This window comes from Glycine soja, chromosome 8 (assembly GCF_004193775.1).
Source record: "Glycine soja cultivar W05 chromosome 8, ASM419377v2, whole genome shotgun sequence".
Classification (NCBI taxonomy): Eukaryota; Viridiplantae; Streptophyta; class Magnoliopsida; order Fabales; family Fabaceae; genus Glycine; species Glycine soja.
In genome coordinates, this window is record NC_041009.1 from 11253748 (window position 1) to 11271687 (window position 17940).

The following is a 17940-nucleotide window of genomic DNA, read 5'->3' on the forward strand; positions in this document are numbered from 1 at the left end:
TTAATTAATTTTTTATTCTTGACAATTGTATGTGACGTTGAGTTATTACTTGCAAGTTATGATATAAAAGTCAATAATCATGATTACTAGAACAATATTTTTTTTCAAAAAAATGATTTTATTTATTTATTTTAAGCGGATCAACCCACCAATCCTATGAGTCGAACCAAGACAATAATTTTAAGACTAACCAAGAGGAGAATCCGATTGAATTGATCCACTTATTAGTATAAAACTGACATGTTTTGACAGCTATAGGAGACTATCACAAAGGCAAGAACTATTAAATGCAAGTGAGTCCAATTACTCTAAAGAATAAAGATGGATCCAACATAAGCGATTTCTGAATCTAGTTTTGGGCTTTTAGTCCTGCTGTACATTTTTTATTTTTCAGCTGATCTATCAGGGACTTTGCTAGTCTCAACCCTTCTTGTTTTTTTCACCCCCATATTTTGTTTGTTAAATTCTTTCCCAACAATATCCTTAACGGAAACACATTTCCGTTGATGCCATTACAAAAAGGAAAAGGTTTCCGAATCCACAACTATAAATTTCAAAAAACAGAACAACAACACAGACAAGAATTGGAACTGCTGGAACAGATGTAATTGGGGTAGGGTTGTATGTTTTGCTGCAACAGATGTTATCAGATTTTATAAAAGCTGTGATGCAGGAGTTTGCCAAGTTTTCAAGGCCAATAAATAGATTACTCGTTGTGCTGAAACTTTCATTTATAAATTATTATTGTTAGCCTTGAAAAAAATTAGGCTATAAATACATATAAAACACTAGGCTATAAATAAAATATTTTCACCCCTAATGTCTAGGATTTCTCGTATAACGTGAAATAAAACAACCTAAAAACGGAAACATAATCCTAAACTATATTTATTTCAAAAGGCAAAAAGTTAAAGCATGTTCACATCCTTTTATTTAATTTAAATTAAATGCACTGTGATCTTAACCAATTAATTTGATCTATCCCTGATTACTTTACAGTTTACACAATCTCACTTAAACCAAGTTGGATACATAAACATTTTTTTAACTGAAAAAGTTATTTAAAAAATCATGTGGAGGTTTGGACGAGTAATTATTATCAAATATAGATGCTTCAGTTTTTTTAGGGGCTGTCTTTAGGTTAAGAAATTATGAATTTATTTGGATAAATTTTTATATAAACACTAATAGAATAAGAAAATAAGTAAAAAAATCAAATAAATTTCTTCATAAACTAACTATTGGAAGTTCCTATATATTATTCCCTTTGAACCCAAACTATAAGAAAAAATGTTCAAGTTTGATGAACTGAAATACAAAGTATTTTTAACTAATTCAACCCCAATTAAGGCCATTATTTTAAAAAAATCTCTTAAGTTAATTTAATTGTAAGCATCATCTCTAATTAATAGTATGATTAAGGGTAGTTTAGAAAATATATTTATTTAATATGAAATCAAGAAATTAAATGAACTTAACTAACATCCTTAATTAGGGTAAAATTAAGAATCTTTACTTATGTTTGGATTCAGATAATTTTTTTAACTTACACATAAATCAATTTTATTTTATAGAAAAAATCATTTCATCTTTTCTTCTTAATTTATTTTGTTAAAAGAGTTTATGTGTTATCCAAACATGCCCAAATTAACCTTTAACCCAGAACTCAATTAATTGCATACGGATCTATTGTTTGTAACGGGAGAAAATCATTTCAGGTGTGAATTATTGGCATATTTAATCTTGGAATTGCTTTTTCCCCGTCTCTCTCTTCTATTATGCGTGAATTTATTTTATTAATATATATATATATATATATATATATATATATATATATATATATATATATAAATGAAGTAGTTAGTGGAGGAGTAATGCAAGTTTTTAAAATGTGCAAAATATTATTAAATTACTCTAATCAGGTAGGCGGCGTATCTTAACTTGGATTAAGCAAATTCTTAGTGAACTTTGGAGTAAGAAAGAGTGCTTAGTTTGTTTTATTCAAAGTGGTCACCTTAGTTATAACATTAAAAATAATAGTTAAGTGGAAATAATAATGATATACACAAGTTGGTGACCACCAAAAAATACACTGATAGTTTGCTTGCTTTGCCCTTATCTTGTTCCGAAATAATTCACTCGCATCTCCATCCAGAGATATCTTTATATTAAATTTGACGAATACACAACAAATTAAAAGCCCTGGTAATTCAATCAATAACTTTAGACTATTATTGAAAAGAATAATATTGCAGTTACAAAAATTGAACTAGTTTATCTTACATCTGAGGTCAAAACAAAAAGCAAGTGAAAATCCCCCAATAACCACCGCATTGTTGATGGTTGATTGGTTTGTCTTACATTCTAGTACTAATTAAAGTAATTAATTAGCTAACATACTTCTCTATAGTTACGCTCCAGACCTTCAGGTTCTAGTGGTTGGATCCTTATAATGGTACTTTCTGGCACAGGTGGCACTGGTTGTATTTGGGATCCAACAATTTTCTTACATGTCTCAATGAGGCACTGTCTGCACTTGGGGCATGATGAGTGTGAACTTAGCCACTTGTCAATGCAGCGAACGTGGAAACCATGGTTGCACTTTGGCAAAATGCGCACTTTATCACCATTGGCAAACTCCGAGAGGCAAATCACACACTCTGTGTCCAAACCGGGAAGTTTCATCTCTGTTGAGTAGCTCACAGTAGGAAAAGTCTTGAGGGCTTTCTTCTTGATTCCTGTGTTGGCCAATCTCGGTGAAGGGTTGTTGTAGCTCACACTTGAAGAAGAAGGGTCATTGTTATTGATGACTATGTTTGAACATCTTAGGACACACTTTATGATGGAGTTCAACCCGAGTGAGCAAATAACAGCACATAACAGGACCGAGAGTATCATGACAACATTTGCATCGAAGTCGCGACCTTTGAAGTATGAGTCTGTTGTGTTGTAACTCATGGCATCTGGGGAGTTGGCTGAGTTCATTGATTGGTGAAGAAGTGGATCTTGAAGGAGTAACTTTCTTGAGTTTGTGTCCATGAGAAGGTCATGGACCATTTGTGAAGTAAAGGAAGTTGAAGCATACATGTTTGATGATGATGGGGGTCTTGAAGAAGAGTTAGTTATAGAACTCGAGGTTGGTTATCTTAGGCCTTAGGCCAATATATGTATATATATAGGGGAAGTTATTAACATATTAGGGTATGATATGATATCTAGCCAGCTAGCTTTGATTAGAATATGAAACTATTATTGTTGTTTGGTGATTGGTTGGTTTGTTAGAATATTCCCAAAAGAGTTTTGGCAAGGATTGAAAATTTAACTTTTTATCTGGTTGTTAGAGATAAATTAGAAAGAAAGCATATGATATGATATGGAACATCCACTGACAAAGCCTTTTGTATATTAATTCGGCTATCTATGATGGGTCCATTTTATTTCCACTTTACACGAAGCAGGACTCACCATGTGTCAACGTGGCAGCTGTTACTCCTTGGGCCTGTGAAGGAATTGTGCAGCTTCCTGAAGGATATGTATAGTATATATGAGTTGAAATATATATGGTTTCAAGGTTGATTCGATTAATGTCCCTTCTTTTGGGTCCCTATGATAAAAAGTTGAACTAAGTGGCCTAATCCGTATTGGCTCACATGAAAATTAAAAGTTCAGGAAATGCTTTTTGTTTTTATTGCCGCCAAATTCCTTTTGGTGAACAAGACGCAACATGCTTCCAATGCGACACGTTGTTTTGAGGTTCAGAATTTGATACAAAAAATTAGAGTTTAATTTCATATATTATTATTATTATTATGTTATTAACTAATTACAAAGTTATATATATATATATATATATATATATATATATATATATATGATTTTCAATAATTAAAATAAGATTAAGATAACCAATAAATTAAAAGTACAAAATTAAAATATGATTCTTTTTAGATATGATTGGGATACACAACGTTTATATATACATCCCTCCACTGTTTAGGACAAAAGTTAATGTCGGGTTATTGTGTAGTGTCGATACTATACTCACACAATGAGATGAAGCCATCAATGCGTGAAGGGGATTGAAAGAGGAAATTTAACCCAACTCCTTCACCAATGTTTGAGGAACCAACAAATTAATTGATTGATTTTTATTTGTCACATGAAAAGCATGTTTAGGTGACTATAAACTCTTATAACTTTTGAATGAGAATCAATTTTACATTCAAAAAGTGGATAAACACTCAGTAATATAATTGTGAAAGAATTTATAACTTATCATATAGAACATAAGGAGGTATTTTAATATTTTTGAATTAGTTAAACAATATAAAGAAATACATTTTAAAGTGTAACTATATAGAGATATTTAAAAAATAATAATCATGAATTATAGTACTGAGAGGCAAGAATATTTTTTTAAAGAAAAAAATCGCATGGCCCACTTGAAATTTTTTTTATCTAAAAAACTTAAACTAAACAAAATAAAATTATAATTGAATTATTATAACCTTTTTCCTTCAAAAGGAATTCTATTTGGTACAGAATTTAAACGGTTTATGAAAGTTGATGCTGTTATATATTGTTTTCTAACACCTCTTTACACTCTGTAAAAAAACACACACACCTCTTTACACGACAGATAGTGATGTTACAAGTGGCATTTAAATTTTATCAAAGAATAATGTTACTTTCCCCCAACATTTTGAATCATAATATTAGCCGGTTAGATAGCTTATATATATGCTTGTGTTTGAATGCGACCGGTTTCAAATAAAACATCTTTACTGTATTTAGCCATTAAATAATCCATCTGTGATTGAAAATTGTTACATTTAATTCTACTTCTGAATATACATTCACTATTTTGGTTTCAATTAAATAAATAGGTAAATATCAAGCCCATATGTTTGATGAGTCAAGTAAAATTCACTTAGCAAAAGCTGGCTTTTCTTTTTTGACATGAGAAGTGGTAAGTGACTTTTCACCAAAGACGCAAAAAATCGGGATTTAACTGTCTAAAGACCCAAAAAGAAGGATAATCATTCATCTAGGTTTTAAAAATGTTATAGCAAGACAAACATTACAGGACAAGGGAGATGAACCGGCAACTGGCTTGCTGAAAGTTTATTTTGTTGGTTATTAAAAATCCAAAAATTATTCCACCTGTAGGGCACAATGAACTTTTTTGTATAGCTCTTATCTCATATGTATGATGTGTCATACCTTGTACACAATTATACGATGTTTGCAATATGTTAATTATTCGCCTGTCGAATCATAATATATGTTTGGATAGAACATGGTCCCAAATCTTTTCCGCCATATGTGAATTTGTTTTCCAATCTTCACGCGATGCAAGTAGATAGATCGCAATCTCATGGATTTAACGAGTTGTGGCTCCTAATTAAAGCAGCGTTGTTAATGATAAAAAATGATCAAATTGGAAAATGTTTAAGCTAAATTTGATCTCCAATCCGATTTTATGTACTTTTTACGCGGAAAGTGCTTGATTAAGGGGTGGGGTATGAAGTAATGTACGAGGAGACAAGTGGAGAGGGCTTCTTTTTCACTTTATAATTAACTTAGCTTTGTATAATAATAATTGAAGTGATTAACAAATTAGAGTCGTGTAGAGTAATTAGCGACGGAAGAGAAGCTATTTTAAAGGCAATGGCAGTACTAGAAGTACCACTACTTGGATCCGTATCTTGGTGGGTTGGATCTCACTACTCTCAGATAAGAGAATTACCGACAGAGACACTGCTCTTTCCAGCACATAACAACTACGCTAATTCAAGAGCTGTGGGTTATAATGTTAAAATTAATTCATTATATATATACATATGTTGTTTTTTTATAACCATTTTTAAGAGTATATTCATCTAACTAAATATATTGAGACACTTAATACAAATAATAATATAGGAAGAGTCTTATTTATTATTTTTTTAATTGAAATAGTATTTAACCCAATTCTTTTGGATTTCCATTCTATTTAGAAGAAGAAGTCAAGCCAAGAACATTTCAAAATATAAAAAAAAATTAAAAGTAATTGTTTTTATGAACAAAAATTGAAAAGATGGACGATCTTTCATGATTTTTTATTTTATTTTAAAGTGAAAAAACTTTAAAATGTAAAGTAAATATTGCCTAATCGTATGAACACGTGGAATAAATAGAAAATAAGACATTACTATGAAAAGAAAAAGGTTAAAATGTATTTTTTTTCTATTTTTTTAAATTTATGGTTTTAGTCTTTTATTTTTTTAATCGAGATATTTCATTCTTACTTTTAAAAAATTCACAATTTTAATTTGTGTGATCAATTCAAACATTGATTTATATATTCTATAACATTGATTGACACTATCTATTTATTATCCTCACAAAAATATTTTTTTTTAAAATTAATTGTTAACAAGCTTAATTTATTAAAATAATATTATTAAGTCTGAAATTAAAAATGAGGACTAAAATCATAATTTTTTTAACAAGTGGGAGACAAAATATCTCAAATAAAAAATATGAAAATTAAAGTTATGAATTTTAAAAAAGTGAAGGAAAAATATATCAATTAAAAAATAAGGAGACTAAAATTAAGGATTTAAAAAAATAGGGGATGAAAATTACATTCTAATCAAAGAGAAAAGATAAATAATTAAAAAATGAATTATGAAATGATTTTTTTGTGTTACCCCTCCAGATTATCAAAGGAAATAGACTCTTACTAATTTGGAATTCAGTCAACAAAATAAATAAAATCCGACTAATAATTATTTTCATCAAAAATCAAATTTAAATAATATGCAAATAATTTAATTCTAATTTTAATATATTAATTACTTGTATTCAATCACTTAATTATAAAATGACATGAATTGATGAGATGTAAAAATTTTGTTAAATATATATATAAAAAGAATAAATTGGTTGTTGGATCACGGTGAATTGATGTAAAAAAGAAATTCATACATGATGAAATGAAGTAATATATATATATATATATATATATATATATATATATATATATAATTGTATTCAAATATTCATGTCTAGGCCGTGGTAACATTAAAATTGCAAAGTATGTGCGATGTTAACCGGACATGCCAAGGACAATATATAATATTCCTGCCAGTAGTAGTTAATGCAACCCGGATTAAATTATCTCGTCCCAAGATCGTATGTTTGATTTTTTTCTAGAGCTCTTTTTGAGTATTGAATTAGTATTTCAATTAGCTTTTTGGCTTTTGCTTGGTTGCTTTTCTTCTTTTTTGTTTCTGTGGTTTGGTCATTGATGTTCGCCTTTATTAGGTCACCCCACTTGATGTATATATTTATATATAGTTTTACTTTACCATGCGTAGATTAAGACCTACAAGGATAAAACTTTCACTTGTTTAATAATTTTTCTCATGAACAATAGTGAATTTGAAGATACATAGACGTACATGTCGATGCCGCATTCGCTATATCCATAAGGAACTTATCATTTTGCATTCTTATCTTAAAACTTAAAAGATACTCAGTTTATGTGAATCTACAATGTGTTCTCAAACCCTAATAGATGACATGAGCTACACATAATCATCGAGTTGTTAATTAAAGTATTATACAGTTAATACATTGCCGTACAATAGACACTAATATTATAAATGCAACTGATGGAAGTAGTAGGATATTTTTTTTTCCAGACAAAACTTGTAATCTCGTACACGGATTCCAATGCAAATCAATCTTCTCCGTAAGAATATCTCCATCAAATATTCTTATCAAGCACCACGTCTTAATAAGAATTTATGGTTGGAGGGGGTCTTGGAAAACACTTAAGTTTTAGTTATTTTTTTTTATCAAACACCATGTGAATTTATAATTGGAGAAGGTTATTGGAAAACACTAATTAAATTTTGTTCTTCTTCTTAGGAGACATTATGTCTCCAATAAGAATTTGTAATTGGAAGAAGTTCTTGAAAAACACTAAATTTTGATCATTTACATATTATAAATTTAAAACTGTATGTTTAGCGAGAAAAAATAACATATGTCCTAAAATAATGGAGCGATTTGAATACCCCTCCTTCACCCTAGATTTTGCATGTACACTCCTAAGATACTTGATATGTATAATCAATGGATTGTTTATTTGAATTATTATTATTTTGTTGTAATTTTTTTTTTTGTTAACAAAGAGATTCAAACTTATGATTTCTCTTTCCTTCTCTTCTTCTTTTATCATCATATGTCAATCTTATATATCTTATGATTTGAATTATTGACGAGTATGTGTGATTTAGTAGAAGTTGATTTATTAATCATTCATATTCTTACTAAAATTAGAATATGTTCATGATCGTTGTATCATAATTACTAGGATTTTATTGAAATAAAATTCCTTAGGGGCATTAATGATGTTGTGAATGGGTTTGTAAATAGTTGCAGGAGAATGTGACATCTGGCAATCTGAAATAATTTCTTTACTATACGGTTGTTTATGCAGAAAAAGAGAGCGGTGAGGTGGTCGGTCTTATTTTTTACTTTGGAATTCCTCTAAGCCAACAGCTTGTCCTCTAACATTGATTAAATACTTGGGGGTACACTAACATACAGAGATCAAAGGTTTAACTTTATGATCCGGAAATTCATTTTCGGAAGTGTTAAACACATTCCAGAAAAGAGTATTTTTGAGGAAAAAATGCCAAAAATTGCTAAGGGAGTGTGCTTAGCAATAAGAAGCATGCATTTAGCAAAAGCTTAACAAGAAAAAAGGAGGGGATCAAGCCCTTCACATTAAAAAAAACAGAGAGAGAAACACGGAAGGAAAAAGACAAATCAGCCAGGCCCAACGAGAAAAAAGAAAAAAAAAACATTCAGAAAAAAAAAAATGGACCAAACCTATCTAAAAGGAAATTAGCACCAGATTAAGAGCTAGGGGCTCAAAAGTAAGGCCTTACTATCTCATATATCAGATGGTACGCACACCTGGGGACAAGATGGTGTTAAGGAAAGGATCAAGGTTTTGTTTTGGCAAGCCACATCAATTATTAAGAGTAAAATGGAACTAAACTTAAAGACCGGATGTTATTAAGGTTTTCAGCTTACAACAAACAAAATTGTAATCAACAAAACTCACTCCAAACATCAGAGAACAATACCTGCAATAGAGAATAACTAAACAACTGAAGTAGCAACTCCCAAAATAGTAACTTCCAAACAACATACATATATAATTGCAGATAAAATTCTCATGTGACATCTTTTGTCCATATATATATTATGTGGAATAATTTTAACCATTAAATTCAATGAAATTAAGGATGACATTTGGTATAAGTCTAGTGTCAACCCATTCTATCCCTACAAGCTACATACACGTAGATGTAAGAATAAAACGTGATTAAAGAAGTTTTTTTTTTTTTTTTTTATCACAAAACTGCAAACTCTGCAGCTTGAAAATTTTGTAGATGTCTAGTTTGGGCCCAAATTACCGTCTCAGGCGCGGAGGTATTTTTTGCTTTTGCATAGTATCCAAATCCGATGTTTGTTTCATAATTCATAGTCTTTGGTCATATTAATTATTTTTATTGAATTAGCGATTTGTTTTAATCAATTTGTGCTATCTGACTATACAGAATGATTTGATGTGAAAGGTCAAACAACAACTGTATGGAGTATGCAATTGGGTTGATAAATTGTAGTGTTTGTGAATTGTGACGTACTCCAATACTGTGTTCTGAAATACTATTTGTCTTGCACATAGAGATATGGCTGCACTGCACAAAGAACAAATGGGATACTGCATGGCAGGGAAATGTGAAGATTCTGAGACCGTTGATCCGCTGAGACGGTATTTCTATTATGCATTGGGTTTGGGGGAATGGAATCAGAGTACAAACCATTCACATTCGCACAAATTCATTTATTTATTTTTTTATAAGAAAAAGTGTACTGTTTATAATCATACAAAAAATACGTACGTTATTTATTATTTTTTTCCTGATTTTAAAAATAGAAACATAAAAAAATGATTTGGTAGGAGTAATATTTTTAAACTGTTTTCAAAAGTAATATACTTTTCAATTTTAATACTAAAAAATCAAAACATCTCTAAATGATATTCATTTTCTTTTCATGAAAACTATTTTACTTTTTTAGAAAGAAAAAAAAAATAAAGGCTCTAAAGATGTGGGGTCCATTCCCCTGGCTTATTGGAATCCTGTAGGACGGATAAACCTTTTTTGGCTGGCTTTAACGTTTTATGAACCCTAGACAAAATTATATAGATAAGATTCTCTTATATATATATATATATATTAAATATAAACACATATTTAGGAGTGTTTATAAATTGTTTTAATTCAAAAAATTGAAAAAATTAATCCAAAAAATCTATTTCTTCGAAGAATATTCAGAGATGAAACAAAATATATTTCTACTCAAAATTATTTATCATTTGCAAAAAAAAATAAAAAATATCATAAAATTTGATTTCTTTAAAGGTTCATTGATGAAAAATCATTAATGATAACATTATACTAGAAGATAGAAGGATACACCTTTTTGTAGTTGTTAATAAATGAATTTAGAACTAAAACAAGTGATTTCAATTTTTGGAATGATGATAATTAAACAAAAATATTTTACATGACCAAAACTAAAATTTACTTATTTTAAAGAAAATAATAATAATAATTTCAAATTTACATGGACTAAATCAAAAGTTACTCATTTAATGAAGACTAAAATCATATTTAAGTTTATATCTTTTTTAATAAATAATAATTTTATGTTAACAAAAATAATAGATTAAATTTACATTTTTTAATTGGTATAAAAATATTGTTTTGTTATCAAATTTATATTCAGTCTCTTTTTGCCCATCCAAACAAAAGGGGAGATATTTTTCCACTCCTTCTCTTATATATTTCTTTTCATTCAAGTAATATATTTTCCCTTTATTTCTAACCTTATTTTCTTTTTCTTAATTTCTCTCTTAATCCAAACAAAGAATTAAAAAACATTTTTAAAAAAAAATGGAGAGTAAATGGGGATAAAGATAATAGTATCAAACAGAACAGAAAAAAGTGAAGAAAAAAACCAGAGAGAATAGAAGCGAAAATGGGTTCCACATAAAAAATAGAAGATCATATCATAGGATTTTGATCTTTAAAATGATGTGGTGTTTCAATCGTGCTATGCATCCGGGTTTAGCCAACAACGGCCTCTGCCAAAGGGTCCCACTCTTCCACTCCTCAACCAGTCCTACTTTCTTTCTTTTGCTTTGCTTCTCTCAACACAACACTTCATTCATTCATTATATTTCGTGTAAACTCACAGAACAGAACATCAAGGTTCTTAGATAGATAAGACCCCCACATCAACCCTTTCAACCACTCCCCATCATCCAACCCTTTCTCACATGCACAGGTAATCTCTCTCTCTCTCTCCCCCACACAATTTCCCCACTTATGATGGTATCGGAGTCTTCAAATATAGAATTCCGTTCCTTTCACCAAAGACGCGCGTTTCTTCTTCAATTGTATAACGGTGCTGTGTTGTTTTTCAAGACAGATTTTTTAGTGAAGAATCGAACACCCTTTTACGTTGTTGTTGTTGTCGTGTTCTTTTTAAACAACCTAGTACTATTAGTAATATAGTTGATGGATCATTTGGTTGCATTTGAATCCTGAAGTTGTTGTGTGTGATGTTGATTTAGTGAAACGCACTGCAATAATTGGGGGTTGTGTTGTGTTGACACCTGAAAGTAATGGCATCGTCTCATGGTAATGCCCACTCGGATGCTGCAAAGATGGAACAAATAATCACCGAGTTCTTCGCCAAGAGCCTGCACATAATACTCGAATCAAGGGCACTCTATGTGTCCTCACGCAATTCCTATGGTGATCAAGCTGTTTCGTCTCCGTGTTCGTCGTCTTCATCTTCGTCGAGTGTGCGGCCGAGGGATAAGTGGTTCAATTTGGCTCTCCGGGAGTGCCCGGCGGCGCTGGAGAACATTGACCTCTGGCGCCAGAACAATCTTGAGTGCATAGTGATAGATGTGATTTTGGTGCAGAGGCCTCTGGATTGGGATCCTGTGACTGTGAGTTTTTCTCCAAAGAGGGTTCTTCCTAGGAGTTCTTCACTGAAGGAAAGATGCCCTTTTGGCTGGAACACTGATCAGGAAGAATTGGGGGTTGTGGGAAGGAGTGAAAAGATTGTGGAGAGGTGGCTTGTGCAGTATGAGAGTAGGAAGACAAGGGATTCTAATTCTGGCAGTAGGAGATCAAGCAATGTTTCTTTACATAACTTGTATAAGAAATCAACTTTGCTTCTGAGGTCTTTGTATGCCACTGTTAGACTTTTACCTGCCTATAAACTTTTCCGAGAGCTTAATTCGTCTGGACAGATTAGGGACTTTACCCTTGGTCACCGTGTGTCTTCTTTTGTTGAGCCCTTCACCCGGAAACAAGAGGCTGAAATGATGAAATTCGGGTTCACCCCTGTGGATACTTCTTCTGGTAGGCTGTGTCTCAGTGTGATGTATTGCCCCTCAGCATCAGATGTGAGTTCTGAACCTTCCACTCCGATGTCCCCACAAGTTATAACTGATTATGTTGGGAGTCCATTGGCTGATCCATTAAGGAGGTTTCCTTCTCTTCCTGTGGCAGGTTTGCCATCTTCAAGGCAGCGTAGTTGGAGTTTCGATCATTATAGAGCCTCACCTCCTTCTTATTTACCTTCGCCTACTCATTCAGAATCACTCTCGTCAGGGTATAATGCATGTTTGCGGCGTTTCCCCCCTGCAAGTTTGCCTCCTCATCCATCTGAGATGTCTTTGATTCAGAAGAAGAATACAAATTTTGATGATTATTATCCCTCTGCATCACCTTCAACCTCTAATTCTGGGCCGTTACCATGCAAACCCCTTTTACGATCTGAAAGTGCTCCAGTCAGCATACCTACTGCTGAAGTTGATAATTCCCCTGGATACTCCAATAGGCATAATTTGCCTCCATCTCCTCCCCTAAGAATTTCGAGGGGCATTGGTAAGATTGATAAAAACCCAATGCAAACAGGAGCAACAGCTGAGAAGGTATGCTGTGTTTGTGCTAACTTCAATGTACTTTTTTCCATAGTTTAAAGTGTATTTGATTTGTTAAGGGTGTCTTCTGCTTTCTGCAGTTGTTTTCTCTTGGAAAAGACGAGTCTCGAAAATATTCTGGAGTGAAGATATCAGCTAACAGCTCGCCCCAGATTTCAATTTCCAGAAGCTCAAGTAGGTCTTATCAGGATGATTTTGATGATACTGATTTTACTTGTCCATTTGATGTGGATGATGATGATATGACAGATCCAGGAAGCAGGTACTTCATAACTGAAATTCACTCGCGTTATTGTTTGCTTATATGCTAATCTTTTACATAAGAATACTATATAAGCTAGATATGCTAATAACAGAATATGGTCTTGTTGGAGAGAGAATAGCAATCTTTATGAATATGACTTGTTGATCCTACAATATATCATGGTGGGTCCTTGCATTAAAATGTGCCTTTCTCTTTGGCCATATTTTTTAATTCAGAAATAAGAGACAATCTAAATCCATAGTGGGGGTAAGCAGGTTGAACAGGTACAGGAACAAGAGTACTTCCATCCCACTGGGATTTCCTGTTTCTGGTCTGGGAAAGTCCAGGTTAATAATACACTTAGGGGTTCTGGGAGGATTGTGCTTCAAATCATGTGTAACAATTTATCTAGGAATGGAACAAAAAATTGACTAACAGGTTAAAAAATAGAAGCAAAATAAGAAATAAGCTCTAGTGTTTTAATTTCATTATTTCTGTCTTCAGCACAGTTTTTTACATGTAGTATCAAAACACACTGTTTATAAATTTTCCACTTTAGAGATTAGCATCTAGACATTAATTGGTAAACACACTTTTGATATGCATAAATATTTGGCTTCACCTATATCTTGGTGAAAGTTTTGTATATTTTTCTTTTCTTCAAAGTATTTTGGGCCTGTTAAATTGCTCCTCAAAATTGTATAAATGTTTATTAAGTGTATGTCAATGACTATACTATTGAAATGTTTTAGACTCACTATTATTTTCTAATTTTATTTTACCCCATCTTTGAAAGTGTATCTTATTGGTATTTAATGCTATACTTTCCAAAAATAAGTGATTGATGTGGCATATTTGGAGTGAATGAATCTGCTGGCCCTGCCTTTTTCTTCTTTAACCATATCTTATAGTATGGCACCTAAAACAATCAACATTAATCTATTTACTGTTGCACCCTCTCATCATGTTTCCCTTCTACAGTCCTATTGATTTTCTGGCTGGCAAAAGTTTGATCTAGTTCAGCTAGTTATGTCTAAAAACCCAGTCGGATGATAGAAGGCTAAATAGACAAAAAACCAGGATCACCAGGATCATATGTATCCTTACTGTTATTTGATTGTAATAAGGGATCCACAGTTCTTTGTCAATGGAGAGGGGGCGTGTGTTTTCTTTCAAGAACATCAGTGCTGTCATACCATTGATTCAAATATAAGATCAATCTATTATGTAAAATGACTAGAGATTTTCTATTGTATGGAGAGGGGGCATATTGGCTTCTAATCCAAGGATAATTCGACTGCCAGTTTGATAGTAGGGAGTCAGTTATTTTGGGAAGGGGCCAGGGGTGTGTGTATAGTTTGTGATTAGATTTCGTTACCAAATTAATAATATTTAGAAAGAAGAGGAATTTTTTTATTTGCATTTCCTATTTTCACAAATATTTTTGAAAGTGCCATCTTATTTTCATTTTAATTTCTGTTTTCAAAGACTTGTACTGGATATAGTGAAAACAATATTTGTTGTTTTCACTTTTCCTATATAAGTCTGTCTGAAAACAAGGTGACATTTTGGTAACTACTTGTGAAATTATGAAGTGAAAATAGAAAATGTTTTCTAAAACCAAACAAGCTATAAGAAATCCTCCAAGAAAGAAAAAGAAAATACACCAGAGTGAATATGAGAAATCCAAGAGTTCTGCTGTGGTCCCCAATCTCTTTGCATATTTGAAACTTCAAATAGAAATTCCTTTGAAACAGCCAGAAGGAGAATACCAAAGAGAGGTCAGTAGGTCACCAACACAACATGGTCCCTGACCTGTTAAGAGGTGGAGAGAAATCCTTGAAGATAGGAGCATTCTGCACTGGATTGGAGGCCATGCTTTTGAGGATCATCCTCATGTCATCCATGGAAGTAGAATGTTAGAACTGAGTTTATCAGTTCAATAGGAGAGTAGAGACAAAAGAAAGTGAAAGAATTAAAAAAGGCTTCTGTTATTATTGAATGCAGATTCAAGGAGTTAACCTCCTCCAAAGGGTCTCCCCTTTACATGAGCAGTTGCTCGGTATTCTAATCCTCCCAAAAAGTCCCCTTCCCTGTATACAATTTACTGTTATCCCTTTAACTGTCTAACTAGCATCTAATTATTCATGTTGTTCCTTTTAGTATACACTTTCCATATTCTCTCTTTTGGCTCATTATTTCCTTTCCTAACAATACCTCCGCATAAAATGTCAACCTTGTCCTCAAGGTTGAGGGTTGGAAAGTGCCGTTTGATTGCCTCCACATGTATGATGGTTTTATACCTGCTGGAGATATGCTTGGGTCCACTTCCAATTGTGTAGGTAGATTAACTTCGATCGAGTGTTTCCCAACTGTTTTTTTTAAGCTGGGAAACACAAAGCACTGGATGGATTTGGGCATGCTCTGGAAGTTGCAACTGAAAAGCAAAAGCCCCAATTTGCTTTAACACCAAATAGGGGTCATAGTATCTTGCAGCCGTGAGTGCATGGAAATCTTACGTTGCAATCTGATTTTGAGTGTGGTTTGAGAGATGACTGAAGGCAAAGACATCTTTGATTGCAGATTATATTGGTTTCATTTATTATTTATAAGAATTAGTTTGTATTTATGGCATCTAGTGTTGCATGCTTGAAAAAGAATTTGTTAGATAAATTAGGATGTTTGCATTTTTTGTGGAACATCCTTCCTGATTTGATGTAATTTAGTCCTGTAAATCTATCAATTGTTTCCTCTTGTGCTATATTTTATTTAATTGATTTGAATGGAAGAGACATATTTCTTCATCCTAATTTTAATTTTAAATAGCTGTTAACTTGTTATCCATCAAGATAGGGGCCTACTTTCAGGTTTGTGACTCAGTTCACAACTTCACCTAGATCCTGTTGCTAATTAATAATTCATGTATAGTTTCTCTATATTGAGTCAAACTTAAAAGAAAATATATAGTCTAGTTACTTTTCCTTTTCTTTAGATGACATAAAATTTGCTAGGCTGTTTTAATTTAGCAATTTTAACATGATTCCTTGTGCATATCCAGAGCTGAATCTCTGGATCACGGTCATATAGCTGAGACGCTTGAAGCTGGAGGATTCTTTCCCATTAGAAAGTCTCAAGATGCTGCTGTTGGTGCGCTTGTACATATGCTGAAGAAAGCGCCACCTCTGCATCAAGATTTCTCCACCTCACAACACCTCTCACAAGGTGCATACCCTGAAACCTGGAAAAATAACACTCAAGGGACCAATCAGATCCTAGAGGCATCATCAAGGCCAGTGAGCATAATGTCTTCTGGGATCATAGCCACTAGGAAAACAACAGCTGATGCATTGGAAGAGTTCCATGGTTACAAAGAGATGAAAAACTTGTTGCTTAGGCGAGGTAGTAGTAAGCACCAGAAATAATAGTACATAACATATAGTATAGTACACTTATGCTTCTGCCAAATGGCGTTTATGCTGATGTTAAATCAGTAAAACACATGTACAGCTTTAAGTCTTTTTTTTTTCCTTGATAAATTGGTCCGTCCAGTTGAAGAATATGTTCTTAGTTTTAAAAAATACGTGTAAATATGATGATTAAGTCTTTATGACTGTTAAGTTTTGATCTATTATCAGGTTTGAGCTGGTTGCCATGGTAGAGCCTTATATTGTGAATAAATAAATACTTGAAACTGCTAATAGTCGCATATTGTATATAACAAGGCAGAAAGCTTCGTCTTCAGGCTGTAGATTCACTACCTTTTATTGTAGTTGTTATGTATATTGTAAAAGATCATCGTTTAGGTAACCATGTATACAACAGCGTTTGGGGGTTGTGGGTATTCTCATTGTATTCCTACAACTTGCAGTCTTTGGACACGCAACTATAGTCCAAGACTTGAACCTTTGTTTTGAAAATGCGCACAAAACATGCATTGAAAAAAAAATTAAGACAGTTAATTTTCTTCTCACCTTTTGGTTTTAAATTCTGCATCATAGTATCATGCTACTCAGTAATTAATTTATTATTTAAAATATATTACATTTTGAAATTTTATTTACAAAACAAGTGTTAAAACTAAAAAAAACATTAAGAGATGTATTTTCATCCTCTTGTTTTGTGTTTCTATCTCAAGGGTGTAAATTTTCTGGAGCGGTGTTACATGTGGTGAAGCATGGAATCGGAGTATATATTTTCTTTTTCTTTTTTTTGAAAAAAAAATAAAAATAGTTGTTAAAATAGATATTATAAAAGGGAATCTCACACACCTAGCATGCATATAGTATACCCTCTTGTGTTTATAAATTTTAATATCATTTGAATGAATTTTGTCATTAAATATCAAAAACCTATTTCAATTCTATATCTTATCTTCAAAAATCAAATATAGTCTTAACATATAGTATGATTTTTAGCATTGAGTGCTAGGCGAAATATTCGTAGGAACCAGTGCTTACGTCAAGTTCTTCCTTTACCCCCGTCAGCACTTAAAGGATAATAATATATCTTCTTGCAATAAATAAGTGGTTATAGCAATAATAATCATATTCGCAATCGCATAATCATCATAACAGGTCAAAAGCACTTTCATACACCAGCA

At 32.2% G+C, this 17940-nt stretch overlaps 2 protein-coding genes across 2 annotated transcripts; one reads left to right on the forward strand and one right to left on the reverse strand.

The window, feature by feature from the left end:
• Nucleotides 1-2206: 2206 nt before the first annotated feature.
• On the reverse strand, nucleotides 2207-3162 carry LOC114424379 (RING-H2 finger protein ATL78-like). Its single transcript, XM_028391221.1, has one exon. The coding sequence runs from the start codon at nucleotides 3085-3087 to the stop codon at nucleotides 2392-2394; it is 696 nt and encodes a 231-aa protein (XP_028247022.1). The 5' UTR covers nucleotides 3088-3162; the 3' UTR covers nucleotides 2207-2391.
• An 8027-nt stretch (nucleotides 3163-11189) lies between these two features.
• Nucleotides 11190-17058, forward strand: LOC114421947 (autophagy-related protein 13b-like). The gene is made up of 4 exons (XM_028388091.1): nucleotides 11190-11421; nucleotides 11711-13087; nucleotides 13177-13358; nucleotides 16399-17058. Exons 2-4 carry the CDS (start codon nucleotides 11762-11764, stop codon nucleotides 16760-16762), a joined length of 1872 nt encoding a protein of 623 aa, XP_028243892.1. The 5' UTR covers nucleotides 11190-11421; nucleotides 11711-11761; the 3' UTR covers nucleotides 16763-17058.
• The last annotated feature ends 882 nt before the right edge of the window (nucleotides 17059-17940 follow it).

Bases quoted from the DNA above. Each gene is read 5' to 3' on its own strand.
- LOC114424379 (XM_028391221.1), bottom strand. From the start codon at position 3,087: ATGTATGCTTCAACTTCCTTTACTTCACAAATGGTCCATGACCTTCTC.
- LOC114421947 (XM_028388091.1), top strand. From the start codon at position 11,762: ATGGCATCGTCTCATGGTAATGCCCACTCGGATGCTGCAAAGATGGAA. The intron at 13,088-13,176 runs GTATGCTGTGTT...TGCTTTCTGCAG, and splicing joins CAGGAGCAACAGCTGAGAAG to TTGTTTTCTCTTGGAAAAGA. The intron at 13,359-16,398 runs GTACTTCATAAC...GTGCATATCCAG, and splicing joins ATGACAGATCCAGGAAGCAG to AGCTGAATCTCTGGATCACG.